Below are 20930 nucleotides of genomic sequence, written 5' to 3' on the forward strand. Positions count from 1 at the left end.
ACTGATGGACTGGACAGCAAAGATTAAAACACAGTTATAGATTCATTGAAAAACAATAGAAACTATTTAACAATGGCTGTGGAGAATAAAGGAACTGCATGGGAGAAAGTACAAAGACAATGAATACTGCATGGGGAAAAAACTTGCGCCTGAATTTGTGAATGACTTTGAAGGCTTCGTACCCACGGAAAAAAAAAACAAAACAATAAAGACACGGTGAAGCTTGTTAACAAAGCTGGATTCAAGGAGACCAGTGCTGAAGATGTTATGCCCAAGAGGTGCCACAGTCCCAGGCAGACGAGCTGACGAAGGAAGAGATCCTGCAGCTTGATGCCTGAGGACTGGAGGAGGACGATGAAGCCAGTGGCGAGCTACCGAAAGAGATGGATACCGCAACACTTCGTCAGTATTTTGCCTTTACTGATGCGGCAGATTCTTAAGCGGACGAAAACGAGGGTAACCTCGAAAGAGTTCGTCGGTGGAGAGCTCACATGGGCGATGCTATTCAATGTTACCGAGACCTTTGTGATAAAAAGACGAGAGGTGCTGCATTACTTCCCCCCCACTCCTACTCCTACGGATACCTAGGCTTCAACATCGCGTATCGAGATGTACGCCACCACCCCCTGGTACCCTGTGTCAGTCATCACCATCATAGCGTCCAAAACGACAACGACTGCCTGTCTCAGTCACCCCCTCTGCTCTTCCTCACTCGATTGTCAGCTTGTCAGGTGAGAATCTGAACGAGCATTTTCTCATTTATTACTCTACAGTTTAGAAACGTTATTCAGACTTGTATGTTGTTTATTTATAAATGATTAAACAATACACTACATAGTATGTTACGGTTTAACATTGATTTGTGCTGTTGTTTGCAATAACAGTTATTTATGATAATTAGCCGTTTGTCCGTATTTACTTCAGTGTTATTATAATTAATGCGCCTACCATTTATCGCTGTAGCTTTCAATAGCAAACATTTAGGCTAAGCTACGTTCGTTCACTAATTTTTACATGTTTGAATACTTTTTCCTTCAAGTTTTAATGGCTAAATTAAACAATGTCAAAAAACAGTGAACGGTTATTATATTCTTGTTGAACAGCATTAAGTAATGAACTGAATTTGTGCTTGTTGTGTAAATGTTTTGGGCTGTATTTTGAGCATTTACGGGTGAGAATAGGTTGAATGCTTGGGCTCAGGCGTGCATTATAATTTTCCCCCATATAAATTTATGGTAATTTAATTAATTATGAGTTTTCTTTATACGAGGCTTTTTCCGGAAGGCATGAAGTTCGTAAGTCTCGGGATAGATGTTTTTGTTTTTAATACCTGGTTGTAAAACCCTGCCCTTATCTATACTACATTAACCGTCACCTGCCTGGAGTTTCTTGGTCGTTTATAATGATCTCTACTGTACTTGAATTGGATTTTCTCCTCCTTCAACTGGAATTACCCGGAATCTGAGATCCGAGGGAGAAGAGACGTTTTAACGATGAGAAACCTCAGTTGCAAAGGATTTTTTTTGTCTAGTTATGCCTACTTGAACTCTCATATAATTCTCCATGTATTAGCGTTTTGTTTATGAATTCATGTGTCAGATTGTTTATGCTAGAATGATTAAATTTTCTTACTACTTATTTACGCGGTCTTTTTGCCCAGCCTCGTAGTAAGTTGTTATTTGTAAATGCTCGAGTAGATGGCTGCGTCAGCAGTGTTTTTGTAAATGTTTGATCAATCTTACTGCTTCAGCTACAGTACACCGCGATTGATCAAGTCCTTCAAATAAGGCCCTTTGAACTGCAGTCTTAAAACCAGTGTCTTGTTTCCATTCGCAGGCAGTGAATGTCCAGTAACGGGATTGGCAGGCTGAGGCTGTCAGCCTCTGTGCGCAGCTGGGGCGCATCTCGCTTCTCCGCGGTCTTCGTTATGGCGGAAGGTGCTAACGTTATCGTCCCGGGAAAAATGTTCCCCACCGCTCTGTCCCCCGGACTGAGGAGAAATCTCTGCGCAGTCGAGCGAAGGATACCGAGAAGGACAGGTGCGGTACTGTTTATGAAAATAAGACTGTTGTCGTGAGGTGGGAGTAAGCGTAGTAACGTGGCAACGAAGGAGGCCGTTTTGTTTTCGGCACAAGAGCATCTCGGAGCCGCCGTGCGCTTAAGAACTGCGCAGATGAGATAAGCGGAGCTCTGTCTCTCTCGGGGTCTCTGTGTATCCGCTTCTTCGGCCAAAACGATACTAAAAAGCTTTGCTGGCGCGACGGTAATTTGGCATAAAAGAAACGAACACTTGTAAACAATGATGGCGTGAATTCTATGTCAGGTAGTGATGAACATCCTGGCCCGTCCAGACAGCACAGCGCACTCTCACACTGAGACCAAGGCTTGAACACAGAGCAGTTCACACAGATTCACAGGAGTGTTGCAAAAACAGAAACAAAAAAACTGGACATTTACAGTAAAGACATGGCTGTCCGGAGAGGACAGGCTCAGTGACCACAGCCTGGCCATAGAAACTGGACACAGACAGACCTGGCTGTCCAGAGAGGACAGGCTCAGTAACGCAGCCTGGATACAGAAACTGGACACAGACAGACCTGGCTGCTCAGTGAGGACAGGTTCAGTGATAACAGCCTGGACACAGACAGACCTGGCTGTGCAGAGAGGACAGGCTCAGTGTCCAAAGCCTGGCCATAGAAACTGGACACAGACAGACCTGAATCAGTTATGCCTTGTGTGTGAGAGGGAGTGGTGTGACAGAGAGACTGACAGTGTGTTTTATTTTCACTTCTTTCACACCTGAGCTGCAGTAACGTGAAGGTGAGTTCAGCTCGGGGGGGGTTATTCCAGCTGCGGTACTGCAGGCCCTGCTACTGCCTACAGTCTCACAGCCCTCCTGGTGCCGCAGTCAGGCTGCTCTGCAGCACTGACACACCTGTATGAGCTCCAGCTCGTCTGCCACCAGAGGGCAGAGAGTTCTCAGTCACCTGTAATGATTATGATAATGTTGCTTTATTAGCCCTATACAATTTCTTGCATTAGGAATAAGTCTTTTCACATACCCCAGCTTGCTCTCCATGAGACACACAGGCAGGGAGAGAGAAGCTTGGGGTCAGAGTGCAGGGTCAGCTATTGTACAGAACCCCCTGGAGCAGTTGGGGTTAAGGGCCTTGCTCAGGGGCCCAACGGAGTAGGATTGATTCAGGTGGGGTGAGTGTTATTTTATCAGGTAATTGGTGGCGGGCGAGAGTCACGTTCTCACACAGGTGTCCACGAGCCCCGCTGTGGAATAGAAGGTGTTCTGCCCTGATGGCTGGAGCTGGGGTACGAGAGTAGAGTGCTTGTGTGTGTAACTGAAATACACCTCATGATCCGTCTGTGCACTCAGGCCTCCTGAGCCGCCAGAAGACGGGCTGGCCAGTCACACTGCTGTGTGATAGTTTTCTGACCCCACAGCGCCCCCTGTCCACAGCCACCGCCGCCGCTGCAGACAGATGGGAGCGAGGGGCCAGTCCGACTGGAGGCGAAAATCTAGCGCAGTTTAGGGAGTCGCTCGTGTCTTGTTTTTCGTCAGCAGGCCTGTGGCTGTGGATCCTGACACTGAGCCTGTGGATGTGGGCTTCACCCTGTGTCTCTGGAGCTGGTGAGTACTGATGTTACTACTGCTAGTACTGTAACTGCACTGCTCAGTGTCTCTGTCCTGTCCAGCAGTGCTCAGTTTGTCTGTCCTGCTGTCTCTCAGTGTCCTGTGCTGTCCAGCGGTGCTCAGTTTGTCTGTCCTGCTGTCTCTCAGTGTCCTGTCCTGGTCCAGCTGTGCTCAGTGTGTCGGTCCTGCTGTCTCTCAGTCTCCTGTCCTGTCCTGTCCAGAGTGCTCAGTATGTCTGTACTGCTGTCTCCCAGTGTCCTGTCCTGTCCTGTCCAGCAGTGCTCAGTGTGTCTCTCTTGCTGTCTCTCAGTGTCCTGTCCAGCAGTGCTCAGTGTGTCTGTCCTGCTGTCTCTCAGTGTCCTGTCCAGCAGTGCTCAGTGTGTCTGTCCTGCTGTCTCACAGTGTCCTGTCCTGTCCAGCAGTCCTCAGTGTGTCTGTCCTGCTGTCTCTCAGTGTTCTGTCCAGCAGTGCTCAGTGTGTCTCTCCTGCTGTCTCTCAGTGTCCTGTCCAGCAGTGCTCAGTGTGTCTGTCCTGCTGTCTCTCAGTGTCCTGTCCAGCAGTGCTCAGTGTGTCTGTCCTGCTGTCTCTCAGTGTCCTGTCCAGCAGTGCTCAGTGTGTCTGTCCTGCTGTCTCTCAGTGTCCTGTCCAGCAGTGCTCAGTGTGTATGTCCTGCTGTCCTCAGGTGTCTTCTCGGTGTTGGTGTCCAGTCCCATTGAGGCCCGGTGGGGAGGTTCTGTCCTGCTGCCCTGCTGGCTCTCTCCTAACCAGAGTGCTGAGGGGCTGGAGCTGCGCTGGTACCGGGCTGGGAGATTCGAAACGCCGGTGGCGTTTCAGCCTGGGAAGGACCTGGTCCTGAAGCTGGACTCGGACTTCCAGGGCCGAGCGTCTCTGGTCGCTGTGGAGGAGCTCCAGAAGGGCAATGTCTCCCTGCGGATTGAGCGGGTGAGCCTGCAGGACGCGGGGCAGTTCTCCTGCTACGTGTCCAGCGATCAATGGTACGAGGACAAGAGCGTCCTGCTCAGAGTGACCGGTGAGTGAACCAGAGTCTGTTTCACTGTCCTCTCTCTGGCACAGAGTCCCTATCTCTGTGTGTCTCTGTCCCTTCTCTCTCCTCTCTCTGGCACAGAGTCCCTGTCTCTGTGTCTCTGCTCCTTCTCTCTCCTCTCTCTGGCACAGAGTCTGTGTCTCTGTGTATCTCTGCTCCTTCTCTCTCCTCTCTCTGGCACAGAGTCTGTGTCTCTGTGTGTCTCTGCTCCTTCTCTCTCCTCTCTCTGGCACAGAGTCTGTGTCTCTGTGTGTCTCTGCTCCTTCTCTCTCCTCTCTCTGGCACAGAGTCTGTCTCTCTGTGTGTCTCTGCTCCTTCTCTCTCCTCTCTTTGGCACAGAGTCTGTGTCTCTGCTCCTTCTCTCTCCTCTTTCTGGTACAGAGTCTGTGTCTCTGTGTGTCTCTGCTCCTTCTGTCAATTTTCAGTTTCAATTCAAGAAGCTTTATTGGCATGACTAATGAAGTGCAGTGTTGCTAAAGCCTGTGCAATCTGTACAACATCTACAGACATTGCAGTACAAATACATCATAGGACATTTACATACAACATACAACACATAAAATATTAAGCTAGGCTCACTTAAAAAAAGGAGATCACATATTGGGCTGCCAGTTCAACTGAGTTCCCTCCTCCCTCTCCCAGCAGGATTGGGAGCTGTTCTGATTTTGGCAGGTGTGGAAGTGCTGGGATTACATCAGTAAATCTGGGTGAAGAATGTTTGTCTAATCCCAGAATATTTGTTACAGTGCAGGAGGTGCATCTCTGCCTCTATTTCCCCCATTGGCAGTGGGAGCACAGCCTGTCCTCTCTGGACAGTCAGGTCTGCCTGTGTCCAGTTTCTATGGCCAGGCTGTGGCCACTGAGCCTGTCCTCTCTGGGCAGCCAGGTGTGTCTGTGTCCAGCCTGTGGTCACTGACCCTGTCCTCTCTGGACAGCCAGGTCTGTCTGTGTCCAGGCTGTGGCCACTGAGCCTGTCCTCTCTGGACACCCAGGTCTGTCTGTGTCATTGAGCCTGTCCTCTCTGGACAGCCAGGTCTGTCTGTGTCCAGTTTCTGTGTCCAGGCTGTGTCACTGAGCCTTTCCTCTCTGGACAGCCAGGTCTGCCTGTGTCCAGTTTCTATGGCCAGGCTGTGTCACTGAGCCTGTCCTCTCTGGACTGCCAGGTGTGTCTGTGTCCAGCCTGTGGTCACTGATCCTGTACTTTGCTGTTTCCTACCTTGGCCCCTTGACTGTAGCTTTCCTCTGCGAGACGTGTAAAATCCAAGTGTCTCCCGGGTGAGGGATTCCCACGATGAGCCTCAGACAGAGCTGATCTGGTCAGACAAGCCTGTTCAGGTACTGCACTTGGTTTTTACTGTGTCCTGTCTGAACGGTGTGCGGCGTGTCCCCCCTCTCTCCCAGCCGTAGGGATGCCCCCAGTGCTGAGGGTGGTGCCGACGGAGGACAGGGGGCGGCTGAACGTGAGCTGTGTGTCGGAGGGCTGGTCGCCCCAGCCGCGGCTCCGCTGGACGGACGACACTGGGGCGAATGTGAGCGCCCCGGCCCCCCACTACAGCACTGACCCCCGCGGACTGGTCACCGCCAGCAGCTGGCTCCCGCTGGCCCCTGGCAGCCACGCCTGGCTGGCCTGTATCGTCAGTCACGCCGCGGGGCAGGACGGGAGGGAGAGCAGGGTGGGTCTGCCGCACCAAACCACAGGTACGCCACTGTCGCCGCCCTGCTGGCCAGTTCACTGTGGTACAGTTTGGTCCACCTGTGTGGGAGGGAGTGCGAGACTCGCCTAGAGATGTCTCTTTGTGGAAGCGCACCCCTGCTTCAGACCGTTTTACCTCTAATGCAGGTCCAGAGGAGTCACTGCTACCTGCTACTGGGCTGTTAACTGTAAAAACTGGTATATAAACCTTGTAAAGCAGGACAGGGAGAATAGTTTGTATTAACCCTTCTCTCTCAGTGCAGTGTTAATGTCCTGTAGTGTCCAGTCAGTGTGTCTGTGCTGTATTAACCCCTCTCTCTCAGTGCAGTGTTAATGTCCTGTAGTGTCCAGTCAGTGTGTCTGTGCTGTATTAACCCCTCTCTCTCAGTGCAGTGTTAATGTACTGGAGTGTCCAGTCAGTGTGTCTGTACTGTATTAACCCCTCTCTCTCAGTGCAGTGTTAATGTACTGGAGTGTCCAGTCAGTGTGTCTGTACTGTATTAACCCCTCTCTCTCAGTGCAGTGTTAATGTACTGGAGTGTCCAGTCAGTGTGTCTGTACTGTATTAACCCCTCTCTCTCAGTGCAGTGTTAATGTACTGGAGTGTCCAGTCAGTGTGTCTGTACTGTATTAACCCCTTTCTCTCAGTGCAGTGTTAATGTACTGGAGTGTCCAGTCAGTGTGTCTGTACTGTATTAACCCCTTTCTCTCAGTGCAGTGTTAATGTACTGGAGTGTCCAGTCAGTGTGTCTGTGTTAACCTTTCTATCTCCACAGAGGATAGTCGTTCAGCTGACTGGAGAACAGCCTTCATCACTCTCTTGGTCCTGATGCTGCTCCTTGTGATTTCTGCTGCCCTGTTCATCTGGAAACACTGGAAAGGTGAATATCTTTGTGTTTCAATTCTCCAGGCTCTGTCGGGATTACTTTCTGTAAGACACTTTGTACAATCTACAGTACTTCAGTGGATCAGGTTACAAGTCACTCCAGATGGGGTGATCAGAGTGAGACTCTGGGTGTGTGGATCATGGTACAAGTCACTCCAGAAGGGGTGATCAGAGTGAGAGAAGAGGCTGACTCAGGGGCTGGATCGTGTTGTTACTCCAACACCATGCGACCAGGAAAGGGGATCCGGCCACACCCTCCAGCCAGCATGTCTTTCAAGGGGGGAGGCCACTGGTGTCCCAGCAGAAATCCCATGTGGACCCAAGATCTAATCTTCATGCCCCCTGATGATCATGATGTGCCAACGTGACAAAACAAAATCAGCAGACTTTACCAGGAGGAGCATGTCTGGTAAAGCAATTCCCGGTTTTACCCAATCTTCCCCAGTCCTTCCACATTCTGTCCCAGAATCCACACACCCTCTCATCCTGCGTCACAGTCTGCCTGTGAGTGGGCAGTGATCACTCAGACTGATAGCGTTTCTCTGTTTTCAGATCAAAAACATCACTCCCCGACTGATAAAACTGCAGGAAAAGGTGAGTAAACAATACTCTGAGTTGAAGACTGTGTTCTTTATTGTCTTCTAGTCTGGTCAGAATACTGCTGTCTCCCCGACGGGCTGTACGGTGCGCTGCTGTCTCCCCGACGGGCTGTACGGTGGGCTGCTGTCTCCCCGACGGGCTGTACGGTGGGCTGCTGTCTCCCCGACGGGCTGTACGGCGTGCTGCTGTCGCACCGACGGGCTGTACGGTGCGCTGCTGCTGTCGCGCCGACGGGCTGTACGGTGCGCTGCTGTCTCCCCGACGGGCTGTACGGCGCGCTGCTGTCGCACCGACGGGCTGTACGGTGCGCTGCTGCTGTCGCACCGACGGGCTGTACGGTGCGCTGCTGCTGTCGCACCGACGGGCTGTACGGCGGGCTGCTGTCGCACCGACGGGCTGTACGGTGCGCTGCTGCTGTCGCACCGACGGGCTGTACGGTGCGCTGCTGTCTCCCCGACGGGCTGTACGGTGGGCTGCTGTCTCCCCGACGGGCTGTACGGTGCGCTGCTGCTGTCGCACCGACGGGCTGTACGGTGCGCTGCTGCTGTCGCACCGACGGGCTGTACGGTGCGCTGCTGTCGCACCGACGGGCTGTACGGTGCGCTGCTGCTGTCGCGCCGACGGGCTGTACGGTGCGCTGCTGTCTCCCCGACGGGCTGTACGGCGCGCTGCTGTCGCACCGACGGGCTGTACGGTGCGCTGCTGCTGTCGCACCGACGGGCTGTACGGCGGGCTGCTGTCGCACCGACGGGCTGTACGGTGCGCTGCTGCTGTCGCACCGACGGGCTGTACGGTGCGCTGCTGTCTCCCCGACGGGCTGTACGGTGGGCTGCTGTCTCCCCGACGGGCTGTACGGTGCGCTGCTGCTGTCGCACCGACGGGCTGTACGGTGCGCTGCTGTCGCACCGACGGGCTGTACGGTGGGCTGCTGTCTCCCCGACGGGCTGTACGGTGCGCTGCTGTCTCCCCGACGGGCTGTACGGTGGGCTGCTGTCTCCCCGACGGGCTGTACGGTGCGCTGCTGTCTCCCCGACGGGCTGTACGGTGTGCTGCTGTCTCACTGAGTACCGAGTACACTGTGTACTCTTATATATAATCCCCTTTGGTTATTTAAGAAAAGATTGGTTTTGAATAAACAAGGGTATCATGGTAAGAAATTGTCAATCTTGTAGTTATATTGGTGCTCTGCTTTCTTTCAGAGACTGAGAAAGAGCAGCTTCTCGGTGGTGAGTATGAACCTGCAGACGAGAGTCAGTACAGAGTGCAGCGGGCTCAGGGCTCCTCGGGTCTCCCCGTCACAAGGGGGCGCCTCGGGATTCCAGTGAGTGTGCTGTGGCTGGTCAAGGTTACTGTGTACCCCTGACCACCGCCAGGTTTGCCATGCAAAGACAGCGAATATTCGTGCAGTCAAAAGTGTTTTTTTTTTAGTTTTGTTTCTATGCTTAAGGCATAGAAGTGATCATTGTAAGCACTCAAGCTTTGATTAAAAATGTGGAGACTTCAGGTATCCACCCCAGTAAGATAACACTAGCAGGGCAGGGGTGAAGCCTTGCAGGGCGCTATATGTGAAGCAGATCTGATTGATATTGATTCTCAGATTGGCCAGTGCCCTCATACAGGCAGGTTGATGAGTCTTGTCATGTCCGCCAGAATAATGTCCTTCTCTTCTCTCTCCTGCAGAATGGGGCAGAATGATCGACGCTGCAGGTAATTTCCTTCTTTCTTTTCTTCACACCTATAAGCCCAATTCCCACTGAGAGGAGGCTCTTCGACCCGTCTTGCCTGTTTGTGATTAAATAGCTAGTTGTTCCAAGAGTCCCAACATGGCTGGGCAGCTTGTTCCAGACCCCTACAACTCTCTGTGTAAAGACATGCCTCCTGTTTCAGACCCCCACAAATCTGTTAGGACATCTTTATTGGACCTCAGATACCTGCCCTCAACCTATGCTTGGACTCATCTGTGTGGACTGCTGCTGAATCCTGTCTCCAGAAAACGTCTGGTCCTTTTCTCTATCAGAGTGTGTTTTCAAACTGAGCAGGAGGCACTTCTTGACGCAAAGGGTGGTGGGAGTGTGGAACACACCGCTCCAGCCATTCTGTTAAAGCCAATATCCTGGCTCCTTTCAAGAAGCAGCCGGCTGAGATCCCGGGACCAATGAGCTACTAACTATCAGACGGGCCAGACGAGCCGAGCAGCCTCCTCCTGTCTGTGACCCGTCTTGTGTCTCGTGGTCTGTGGTGTCCGATCTGCTGCGATGATGGAGACCAGTGTTTGTTCTGCTCCCCCCCAGTGGACGTGACGCTGGATGTGAAGACGGCACACCCCCTCCTGAAGCTGACCCCCGATGGGAAGAAAGTCCGGGACGCGCTGGATCCTGACCCGGCCCGGCCTGACAGTCCTAGGCGGTTCCGCCACCACACCTGTGTCCTGGGCTGCGAGGGCTTCTCCTCGGGCCGGCAGTACTGGGAGGTGTGCCTGGAGCAGAAGCAGTCCTGGTGGGTGGGCGTGATGGCGGAGTCGGCCTGGGAGAAGCAGGAGTCTACCTGTTCTCCTCGCACTGGCTTCTGGCTCCTGGTGTCGGACGTGCAGGGCGGTTTCCGGGCCAGCACCGACCCCCCGGTCCCGTTACCTGCCGAGCTGAGGCCCGCGAAGCTGGGGGTGTTTCTGGACCGCGAGGGCGGCCAGCTGAGCTTCTTCAACGCTGAGAGCAGAAGCCGGATCTTCACGTTCCACCTGGAGCAGCAGGAGAAGCTCTACCCCCTGTTCAACCCGGGCACCGGTGACAAGAACCCTCTGAGCATCTGCCCCGTGAGCCGGGAGTGAGCCGGGATTGAGCAGGAACAGAACCGCGAGTGAGCAGGGACTGAACCGCGAGTGAGTGGGGAGTGAGCAGGGACTGAACCGCGAGTGAGCGGGGAGTGAGCAGGGACAGAACCGCGAGTGAGCGGCGAGTTAGCGGGGAGCTGGGAGTGAGCCGCCTCCCGATTTGGGACAGCAGTGCTGCTCCTGTGTACGGGACCCTTGTGCTGCTGACCTGACTCACATGTGGGCCCTGCGCACGTACTGACCCGACCCGTGTGCTGACCTGACTCACATGTGGGCCCTGCGCACGTACTGACCCGACCCGTGTGCTGACCTGACTCACATGTGGGCCCTGCGCACGTATTGACCCAACCTGTGTGCTGACCTGACTCAGTCGTTGTGTTGACCAAGCTGGCGTGCTGGCCCGACCCAGATACTGACCCGCGTGCCGACCTGACTCAGTCGTTGTGTTGACCAAGCTGGTGTGCTGGCCCGACCCAGATACTGACCCGCGTGCCGACCTGACTCAGTCGTTGTGTTGACCAAGCTGGCGTGCTGGCCCGACCCAGATACTGACCCGCGTGCCGACCTGACTCAGTCGTTGTGTTGACCAAGCTGGCGTGCTGGCCCGACCCAGATACTGACCCGCGTGCTGACCTGACTCAGTCGTTGTGTTGACCAAGCTGGTGTGCTGATACTGACCCGCGTGCTGACCTGACTCAGTCGTTGTGTTGACCAAGCTGGTGTGCTGGCCCGACCCAGATACTGACCCGCGTGCTGACCTGACTCAGTCGTTGTGTTGACCAAGCTGGTGTGCTGGCCCGACCCAGATACCGACCCGCGTGCTGACCTGACTCAGTCGTTGTGTTGACCAAGCTGGCGTGCTGATACTGACCCGCGTGCTGCTCTCAGGAACACAGCAATACCCTGCCTGCAGCTGCGACCAAGTGACAGTTGTTGTCCAGCTGCAGCAAGCGAACCTGGACTCGAACCTGAGCCTCGGCGCCTCAGTACCTGTTTGACTTACTGTGGTCCTGCTCCCCACCTTGCAGCCTTCGCTTGTGTGATTCTGGTCTCCTCTCTGTCCCCACGAGCCTGTCTACAGACATTTCATTGCCAGCAACTACTGCTGCACGCTGTATTGTTGTGCATTTGATAAATAAACTTTGATTTGATTTTGATTTGATTACATACTTTGGATGATGGAGCCTTCTCCTGTTATGCCCCAAAGCTCTGGAATTCTATCCCCAGGGATATCAGAGAGTCTCCATACCTGAGCACTTTCAGATCAAGACTCGGAGTCTTCTTTAGAGAAGGGCTTTTATTTAATTAGTTCTCGGTCTGCCCTTTTGCTTTCCTATTCTATTCCAAACCCTTATTGTAATTAAGTCATTCTGCTGTCTTCTCTCATTGTGTGCTTTTTTTCTTACAGTAAAGCACTTTGAGAAGCAACTTCTAAAGGTGCTAAATAAAATCAGTTTGGTCATAGAAATGTTTGAATCTAGAGTCTTGCGAGGGTTGATGTTGAAAGAGCTCCTTCACTGGCTTTGAAGGAGCTCGTCATATCTCCATGACAAGCTGCTTGTCTGACTGAGGTATGTGTAGCTGGTTGTATGCTCCAGTGTGGGTGTTTCCCTGTGATCTGGTCCAAATGACCAGCTCCCGCAATGTTATTATGGGGTTTTATATTTTACTAAAGTGATCCATTTATGCATCGTGATTCATGGGTGGTTAGATAAGGCCATCAGTTCCCCTTGGTTCCACAAGAGGGAGCTGTAGGAAAAGACCAGTGCCTGTCTTGAGTGTGGTTCTGGGCTCTAGCGTGGGTGGGTTTAAGCCAATTGCAACTGCCATAAATCAAAAACCACACAATCGTGTCTATGTACAAATTGGTTTCGTTTTCCTGCTGCATTGATCAACAGCTCAGGTGTCTTGCAACAGGTATGTCCTAGACTTGACTTTATTTTAAAGCAAACCAGCTCACCCTGTCCTGTTGGCAGAAGGTGTTTGCAGAGGAGAGGCAGGAGGGGTTCAGACACTAGACTCAATCCCCTGGGCCTAGGATCTTACACATTGCATGTATGAAATAGAATTAGCACAGAAGAGGCATAAGAGTTTAGGGCACTAGAAACAGGAATAATCATTTGGAAGAGTCTGCTCTCTACCTGCAAGTGTGTGTGCTGCTTTTCTTCACTTGAAATGAGTTCACGACCACTCAATTAACATCTGGTTTTATTTCACAAGATTATGAAAGTATCAGAAATGTTAAAAATGGCAGGAGACAATTCATAACCAGTTATAGAACAGTCCTGTTTGCAATAGGAGCTACAGTCCCAGTACAGTAATGTACAAAATTAATTCAATTTAAACAATAAATTATGTAAATTTTACAAAGCAAAGAGCATTTAAAGTGCTTTATAATAAAAGCATTCATAGTCGTTTTGTAGACCTTTCTTTTTCAATATCGTAAAAATGCATCAAGAAGCTTTGAGCCAGGGAGAGAGACAGCACAATTTGGCTCAGAGGAAGAAGGGTGCTTAATGACTGTGCAGAGTAAACGCCTCTTATCGATCAGCATCTTACTGCCCTGAGGAATTGCTGATCATTTTATTGATTTGTAGATTAATCAAATTTTAAAATAACAAGAACTTATAATTATCAGACTTTACAAAAAGAGGCAGATGGACTCAAAACTGAGGTTGCAGGTTCAGATCTTGGGACAGGGGACACAGCTGTTGTAGCTCTCTCAGTAGGCCATTGTGGAACAGTATGGAGTGGTGGTCAGGGCTCTGGATTCAGAACTGAGAGGTTGCAGGTCCAAAACATGGGTGCAGAATGGAGGCTGTGCCTCTTCACATTGATTGTTGTACCTATGATTGTTTTTATCAATTATTTATACAACACTTTGATGATCTCAAAAGCATTGTAACTGTAACACTTGGAATCTTTTACCTGCACTTTCTGTGTAACCTAGTAGCAACTCAAAGCACTGATGACCTGTCTGTAAAAAGTTCTTTGTGTTTAAAATGCTACCTTTGTTAACAGTATGTACTTGTAATTCTCACTTAACACGCAGACTGCGAATAATTACGAATGATTAAAGAAAACAAGACATTTTTAGAAAGGCAGGAACGGAATGGCATCCTGTTGCTGGGTGAGGGGGGAGCTGAGAGAATCATATCTTCTGTTATGTGGCTATAAAGAGAGCTTAGCCAGGGGAAACGGACAGAGAAAGAAAGAGGAGAGAAAAACTCTTTCTTGTTTTTGTGCCACTGTACCTTAACTAGCCTGAAACAGAGGCCTGGCGATCGCTTCACCTCTCTAGCCTGGACCTGGAAGCCACTTTGCATAAAACTATCACTCACATTCATTTAAAACAAGCATTTCCTTTCAGGGCGATACTCGGCACCAACCTCTGACCCGGAGGTCGTGGGGGAGGGGCGCCTGTCCTTTTCACCTCACGCACACACAGACGGACCGTTGGCGACCGGGCCTCCTGGACCCTGCTGGTTCTGCTCGATTGTATGAAGCCCTTTCCGGCCCTCGGGGATCCTCAGGCAGGACCCTGCCACTAGGGGGAGACATTCTTGGCCTCGTGTCTGCAGAGCTTATCCATGAGCCCTCCCTGTCACTCTCGGGACACTGGTTTGACCAGCTCTTTCAGATCTTCAGGCCGCGCCGTAATGAAAGGGGGTCAGGCCCAGGAAGCCAGGGGTCAGTCCACAGCTGTCCCTCTGCTGGTGGGGCAGGTCGCTGGGAGAGAGTGGCTAACACACCCCAGTGATGTCACTTCCTGTCTGCAGACACACAGACAGGCACGGCGCCGCCCTGCTGGACCACTCTTGCAACAGTCTGCTAACACAATCTCCCTCTGCACTCGCGACTCTCCGGACAGACTGATTTCTTCACATATTTACACATAGTCATGTAAACCTAAAGGGTATAAAAAATATACTGACAAGCAGCTGAATAAACAAAACACCTGGAAATTTACTAGTACAGCACAGTCATTTACAGCCATTCACAGGAGGGCAGGTGGACAGTGTGTGTCAGTAGTACAGGACTGAGTCCTGTTCTCTCCGGGTCTTCCTCCTGAAGTTGATGCTAGCATACTCGGTGCTCTCGCTGGCCAGAGACGCAGGAGTGGTGTTGGGCTCGGAGATAGCTTTCCTCCCTCGTGCCCCCTTCACCTCTGCATACACGGTGCTCTCCTCACCAGCAGGGGGCGCTGCTCTGGGCTTCTGCGGCCTCTTCAAGTCCAGAGCGGCGTAGGTGACCTCCTCAGGGTTCTGCAGGGCAAGAAATTAAAGAGGCAACTGCAGTCCCAGTTTCTCAGACTGCTTATTTAAACTAAATAAATTATTTGACATTTGACAATTTCGAATTATGCACGAAATCGTGAACTTTGCAAAACTACTGTAAGTCAACATGTTGTCGCAAACTCGCACTCGAGTTCCCACAAATTGCAATGTGAAGCAGCCCTTCCTGCTCACTAGTCACTGTAATGACTAATGTAATGTGATGGAGTGAATAAATACAGGTTGTGCAGCAGACATTTCTCTCCAGAAATGTTCCAACTTTTTCTGCATGCAGAGTTAACATGTAAGTAGTATTTGTTGGCAAAATCGACTCGACTTGAGCTCAGAGCAATATTTCTGTTGGATTAAAAGAAGTGTATTTACAAGCCCGCTTGTTTACAATGTCATAGAGCCACAACACGTCGCTGGGAGCTTTGTTGCCTGATTCTGAATCGCAGAACAAATTGGAGGTTTTAAAAGTTGCTGTGTATATTTTACTTTCATTGTAGTTTAAAATGCACACAGTGATATAAAAAGTGTCACAATCATGGAGAGCATCTCAACAGTGATTACTCACCTCTCCTTGTCCTGTTCTGTCCTGTCCTGCAGGGGGCGCTGCTTTGGGCTTCAGTTTCTTCATGTCCAGAGCTGCGTAGGTGATCTCGGGCTCCTGCAGGGGAAGAAGCAAACAGCAGGAGATCCTGGAGCAGCTCAGTGGAAGAGGAGAGGGTCACCCACTGAAGAGGGGACGGGACTCTGGGATTGACAAGGAGAGCCGAACACTGTCCTCGTCATGTCATGTCTGCCATGCTGTCTCAGGCTCTCACCTGAGTGTCTGACAGGTGTCACAGCACCGTCACCCCAGGACTGAGAGGAGTATTCAGATCAGGTGCGTCCTGCCTACAGGTGGAGACGAACTGACCTGTGTCCTGACGAGGGACAGGAGCACTTGTGTGTGACAGTGTGTGACTGTGTGACGGGGGGACTTACGTGCAGCACTGCTCCACGGTCAGCTGGTGACCTGTGAGGACAGAGACAGGCAGACGACAGGTCAGTGCGTGTCATCCCCACGCTGTCTAAATACAGAGTGTCTTAATAAAATACACATTCCCATTCCTACACTTCTCTGTTGCTTTTTCAATTCTTCGTTCATTTGAGAATCTTGTTCCCTTTCTTGGCAAGTGAGTGGGGGTCAGATGTCAGGGGAGAGAGTGGGGGTTGGGGGTCAGGGGAGAGAGACAGGGAGGGGGTCGGGGGTCAGAGGAGAGCGTGCGAGTGGAGATCAGGGATCAGAGCAGAGAGAGAATGGGAGTTGGGAGAGAGTGGGGGTTGGGGGTCAGGGGAGAGAGACAGGGAGGGGGTTGGGGGTCAGAGGAGAGAGACAGGGGGGTCGGGGTTCAGAGGACAGAGATGGGGTCGGGGGTCGGGAGAGAGAGAGAATGGGGGTCGGAGGTCGGAGGTCAGAGGAGAAAGCAAGAGTGGAGGTTGGCAGTCGGGAGCCTGTGGGAGTGGGTGTTCATGTGTTCTGCTAACTCGCATGTTGAAGGTGCCTGCCCTCTCTGAGCTCAGAGAGAAGCTGTTTTCCTCACTGTCAAGTACTGGGCATGCTGGGAAATCAAAATTCTTCTGTGGAAATAATGATATTGGTGCAGAGTCCCAGCATGCCACAATGAGACCTGTTGTCTCTGTCTCGTACCGTACCTGTCCTCAGGCTTGTGCTGCTCCCCTGGAAAGAGAAGACACAGCTGTCAGCCTTGAACATTCACCATCTTCCTCAGTGTTAATAATTATACTGTGTTTACTGACATCGATTGTTTCAATTAAATCTGTCCTTTTCTGCAGCCCAGTAACTTAGACAAGGGAGGAAATTCCTGTGACACTTTCAATTGATATTTTTGGTGAGAGTGTTGCACTGTCTTGCTTTTGCAAAAATCTAATGTTAGTAACTATTACCTCTGCGTTTGCAGTACATCAGAAGTGCCACAGTCACTAGGAACAGAATTATACCGCAGGCCACACCAGCGTACAGAAGGACAGTAGAGGGCCCTGAAAGACAGAGACACTTTACTGCAGGCACAGCCCTGGATACCCCATACTCAGTTCATCTTTACAGGTCACAGGAATAGGACCCTGCAGGACAGAGACACTTTACTGCAGGCACAGCCCTGGGTGCCCAACACTCAGGTAATCTTTACAGCTCAGAGGAATAGGACCCTCCAGGACAAAGAAAGTTTAGTGCAAGCACAGCCCTGAAAGCCCCATACTCAGGTCATCTTTACAGCTCACAGGAATAGGACCCTGCAGGACAGAGACACTTTACTGCAGGCACAGCCCTGGATACCCCGCACTCAGGTCATCTTTATAGCTCACAGGAACAGGACCCTGCAGGACAGAGACACTTTACTGCAGGCACAGTCCTGGACGCCCCACACTCAGGTCATCTTTAGTTCACACTCGGTACAACCTGGACATTTCTCAACTACAGCCATCACTCCACTCCCCTGTGCTTCCCTTACTCTCATCTTGCTGTCTAGTGTCTGGATTATTCTCCGGCTTCTTTCTCTCTCTCAGTGTGATGTTGTCACTCTGTCTCCACAATTGCTCATAAACGGACACACAGGACACTGCCGAGCCATTGAGCTCTTCAGTGAAAAGGAACCAGGTCCAGAGCTCGGCGCTGTAGGTCCCATCCTGGTTCTGGATCTTTGTGCAGTTCTGGTCCTGCACTGGAGTTCTGGAGAGTGTCACGGGCTCCCAAGACACAGAGACATTATGAGGAAAGAAGCCAGAAACAAGACAAGAGATGTTGACAGTCTGGTTAAGAAACATCTCATCTGGAGACTTGATCTTCACTGTGGGGACAACTGCAACACAGAGAGAGAGAGAAATTAGGAAGGTCAGAAGGCCAATGTGAGCTATAGTCCTGGAGAACAGACTCCAGTCTCAGACAGACAGTACAGTGCTGTAGTGAGAACAGACTCCAGTCTCAGACAGACAGTACAGTGCTGTAGTGAGAACAGACTCCAGTCTCAGACAGACAGTACAGTGTTGTAGTGAGAACAGACTCCAGTCTCAGACAGACAGTACAGTGCTGTAGTACCTGTGAGAACAGACTCCAGTCTCAGACAGACAGTACAGTGCTGTAGTGAGAACAGACTCCAGTCTCAGACAGACAGTACAGTGCTGTAGTGAGAACAGGCTCCAGTCTCAGACAGACAGTACAGTGCTGTAGTGAGAACAGGCTCCAGTCTCAGACAGACAGTACAGTGCTGTAGTGAGAACAGACTCCAGTCTCAGACTAGACAGTACAGTGCTGTAGTGAGAACAGACTCCAGTCTCAGATAGACAGTACAGTGCTGTAGTGAGAACGGACTCCAGTCTCAGACAGACAGTACAGTGCTGTAGAGAGAACAGACTCCAGTCTCAGACAGACAGTACAGTGCTGTAGTGAGAACAGACTCCAGTCTCAGACAGACAGTACAGTGCTGTAGTACCTGTGAGAACAGACTCCAGTCTCAGTCAGACAGTACAGTGCTCTAGTGAGAACAGACTCCAGTCAGACAGTACAGTGCTGTAGTACCTGTGAAAACAGACTCCAGTCTCAGGGATGCAGACAAGTCAGTCTCAGGAATTTCACAGAACACAGTTTCCCTGATGAAGCTCTTGTCAGCCCTCAGTGTCAGACTGCTTGAGCTTCCCTGGAAAGATGAAGAGGGAAGGTGGCTCTGTTCCCCAGACATGTTCTTCATTCCTACCCTCCAGGACAGGGGGGTGTCAGTGTCGCCCACAGACTCACAGCTCAGAGTCAGGTCATCTCCTGCCTTCACCCTCCTCTCTGGGACTGTAATGTGAGGAGACCCTGGTGGACACAGAGATAAGTGAACATCACTGTCCTGTGAACTTTCACCTTTGACCCTCAGTGTGACACCATCTCTCTCAGGGTCAGTAAAGACGCACAGTAACACACTGACCTCTGACCCTCAGTGTGACAGTGTCTCTCAGGGTCAGTACAAACACACTGACCTCTGACCCTCAGTGTGACAGTGTCTCTCAGGGTCAGTACAGACACACAGTAACACACTGACCTCTGACCCTCAGTGTGACAGTGTCTCTCAGGGTCAGTACAGACACACAGTAACACACTGACCTATGACCCTCAGTGTGACAGTGTCTCTCAGGGTCAGTACAGACACACAGTAACACACTGACCTCTGACCCTCAGTGTGATGGAGTCTCTCTCAGTGTGATTGCCTACGAACTCCGCCTGGCAGACCAGCGCTGCTGCCCTGAGCTCCAGGCTGCCTGTGAGCTGGACCAGGCTGGACTGTGTGAAGGTGCCCTCCTCACTGGGCTGGGGTTCAGTCCTGGAGATCTGTGTGCCAGCCTGGGTGTCCAGAGTCTTGTTATTGAGGAGCCACTGCAGGGTCCAGTTGACAGGGTAGAAGCCGGAGAGCTGGCAGGTGAGGTTGGCAGACTGACCCTGGACCAGCTGGGTCTGCCCAGTGACCTTCACTGCAGGAGGAACTGGGAAGACAGGGAAGAGACAGACAAACCTTTTGTTAGACTTGAACACTGAGGGAGAGACAGCAGAGCAGCTGTCAGACACTAGACAGTACAGTGTTGTAGTGAGAACAGACTCCAGTCTCAGACAGACAGTACAGTGCTGTAGTGAGAACAGACTCCAGTCTCAGACAGACAGTACAGTGCTGTAGTGAGAACAGACTCCAGTATCAGACAGACAGACAGTACAGTGCTGTAGTGAGAACAGACTCCAGTATCAGACAGACAGTACAGTGCTGTAGTGAGAACAGACTCCAGTCTCAGACAGACAGTACAGTGCTGTAGTGAGAACAGACTCCAGTCTCAGACAGACAGTACAGTGCTGTAGTGAGAACAGACTCCAGTCTCAGACAGACAGTACAGTGATGTAGTGAGAACAGACTCCAGTCTCAGACAGACAGTACAGTGCTGTAGTGAGAACAGACTCCAGTCTCAGACAGACAGTGCTGTAGTGAGAACAGACTCCAGTCTCAGACAGACAGTACAGAGCTGTAGTGAGAACAGACTCCAGTCAGACAGTACAGTGCTGTAGTGAGAACAGACTCCAGTCAGACAGTACAGTGCTGTAGTGAGAACAGACTCCAGTCTCAGACAGACAGTACAGTGCTGTAGTGAGAACAGACTCCAGTCTCAGACAGACAGTACAGTGCTGTAGTGAGAACAGACTCCAGTCTCAGACAGACAGTACAGTGCTGTAGTGAGAACAGACTCCAGTCTCAGACAGACAGTACAGTGCTGTAGTGAGAACAGACTCCAGTCAGACAGTACAGTGTTGTAGTGAGAACAGACTCCAGTCTCAGGCAGACAGTACAGTGCTGTAGTGAGAACAGACTCCAGTCTCAGACAGACAGTACAGTGCTGTAGTGAGAACAGACTCCAGTCTCAGACAGACAGTACAGTGCTGTAGTGAGAACAGATTCCAGTCTCAGACAGACAGTACAGTGCTGTAGTGAGAACAGACTCCAGTCAGACAGTACAGTGCTGTAGTGAGAACAGACTCCAGTCAGACAGTACAGTGCTGTAGTGAGAACAGACTCCAGTCTCAGACAGACAGTACAGTGCTGTAGTGAGAACAGACTCCAGTCTCAGACAGACAGTATAGTGCTGTAGTGAGAACAGACTCCAGTCTCAGACAGACAGTACAGTGCTGTAGTGAGAACAGACTCCAGTCAGACAGTACAGTGTTGTAGTGAGAACAGACTCCAGTCTCAGGCAGACAGTACAGTGCTGTAGTGAGAACAGACTCTAGTCTCAGACAGACAGTACAGTGCTGTAGTGAGAACAGACTCCAGTCTCAGACAGACAGTACAGTGCTGTAGTGAGAACAGACTCCAGTCTCAGACAGACAGTACAGTGCTGTAGAGAGAACAGACTCCAGTCTCAGACAGACAGTACAGTG

The 20930-nt window shown here is 51.2% G+C and overlaps 2 protein-coding genes across 3 annotated transcripts in view; one reads left to right on the forward strand and one right to left on the reverse strand.

The window, feature by feature from the left end:
• The first annotated feature begins 1846 nt into the window (after positions 1 to 1846).
• LOC148832313 (butyrophilin subfamily 1 member A1-like) lies at positions 1847 to 11854 on the forward strand. The gene is made up of 9 exons (XM_088919052.1): positions 1847 to 2039; positions 3578 to 3643; positions 4329 to 4676; positions 6093 to 6389; positions 7161 to 7265; positions 7823 to 7864; positions 9070 to 9096; positions 9551 to 9577; positions 10162 to 11854. Exons 1-9 carry the CDS (start codon positions 1928 to 1930, stop codon positions 10692 to 10694), a joined length of 1557 nt encoding a protein of 518 aa, XP_088775178.1. The 5' UTR covers positions 1847 to 1927; the 3' UTR covers positions 10695 to 11854.
• Positions 11855 to 14639: 2785 nt separating this feature from the next.
• The window catches only part of LOC148832314 (vascular cell adhesion protein 1-like), a 38995-nt gene continuing 32704 nt past the window's right edge, over positions 14640 to 20930 (reverse strand). The window contains exons 6-13 of one of the 2 annotated variants that reach the window (XM_088919050.1): positions 19181 to 19495; positions 18552 to 18830; positions 17488 to 17835; positions 16925 to 17017; positions 16673 to 16697; positions 15962 to 15992; positions 15549 to 15641; positions 14640 to 14962 (exon numbers count right to left, since the gene is read on the reverse strand). In XM_088919050.1, coding sequence (XP_088775176.1) covers positions 14723 to 14962; positions 15549 to 15641; positions 15962 to 15992; positions 16673 to 16697; positions 16925 to 17017; positions 17488 to 17835; positions 18552 to 18830; positions 19181 to 19495 — 1424 coding nt within the window. In that variant the 3' untranslated portion in view covers positions 14640 to 14722. The remainder of the gene's footprint in view (positions 14963 to 15548; positions 15642 to 15961; positions 15993 to 16672; positions 16698 to 16924; positions 17018 to 17487; positions 17836 to 18551; positions 18831 to 19180; positions 19496 to 20930) is intronic. The other variant, XM_088919051.1, reaches the window with a different exon arrangement.

The sequence above is a fragment of the Atractosteus spatula genome, chromosome 6, assembly GCF_055471065.1.
Source record: "Atractosteus spatula isolate fAtrSpa1 chromosome 6, fAtrSpa1.hap1, whole genome shotgun sequence".
NCBI lineage: Eukaryota > Metazoa > Chordata > Actinopteri > Semionotiformes > Lepisosteidae > Atractosteus > Atractosteus spatula.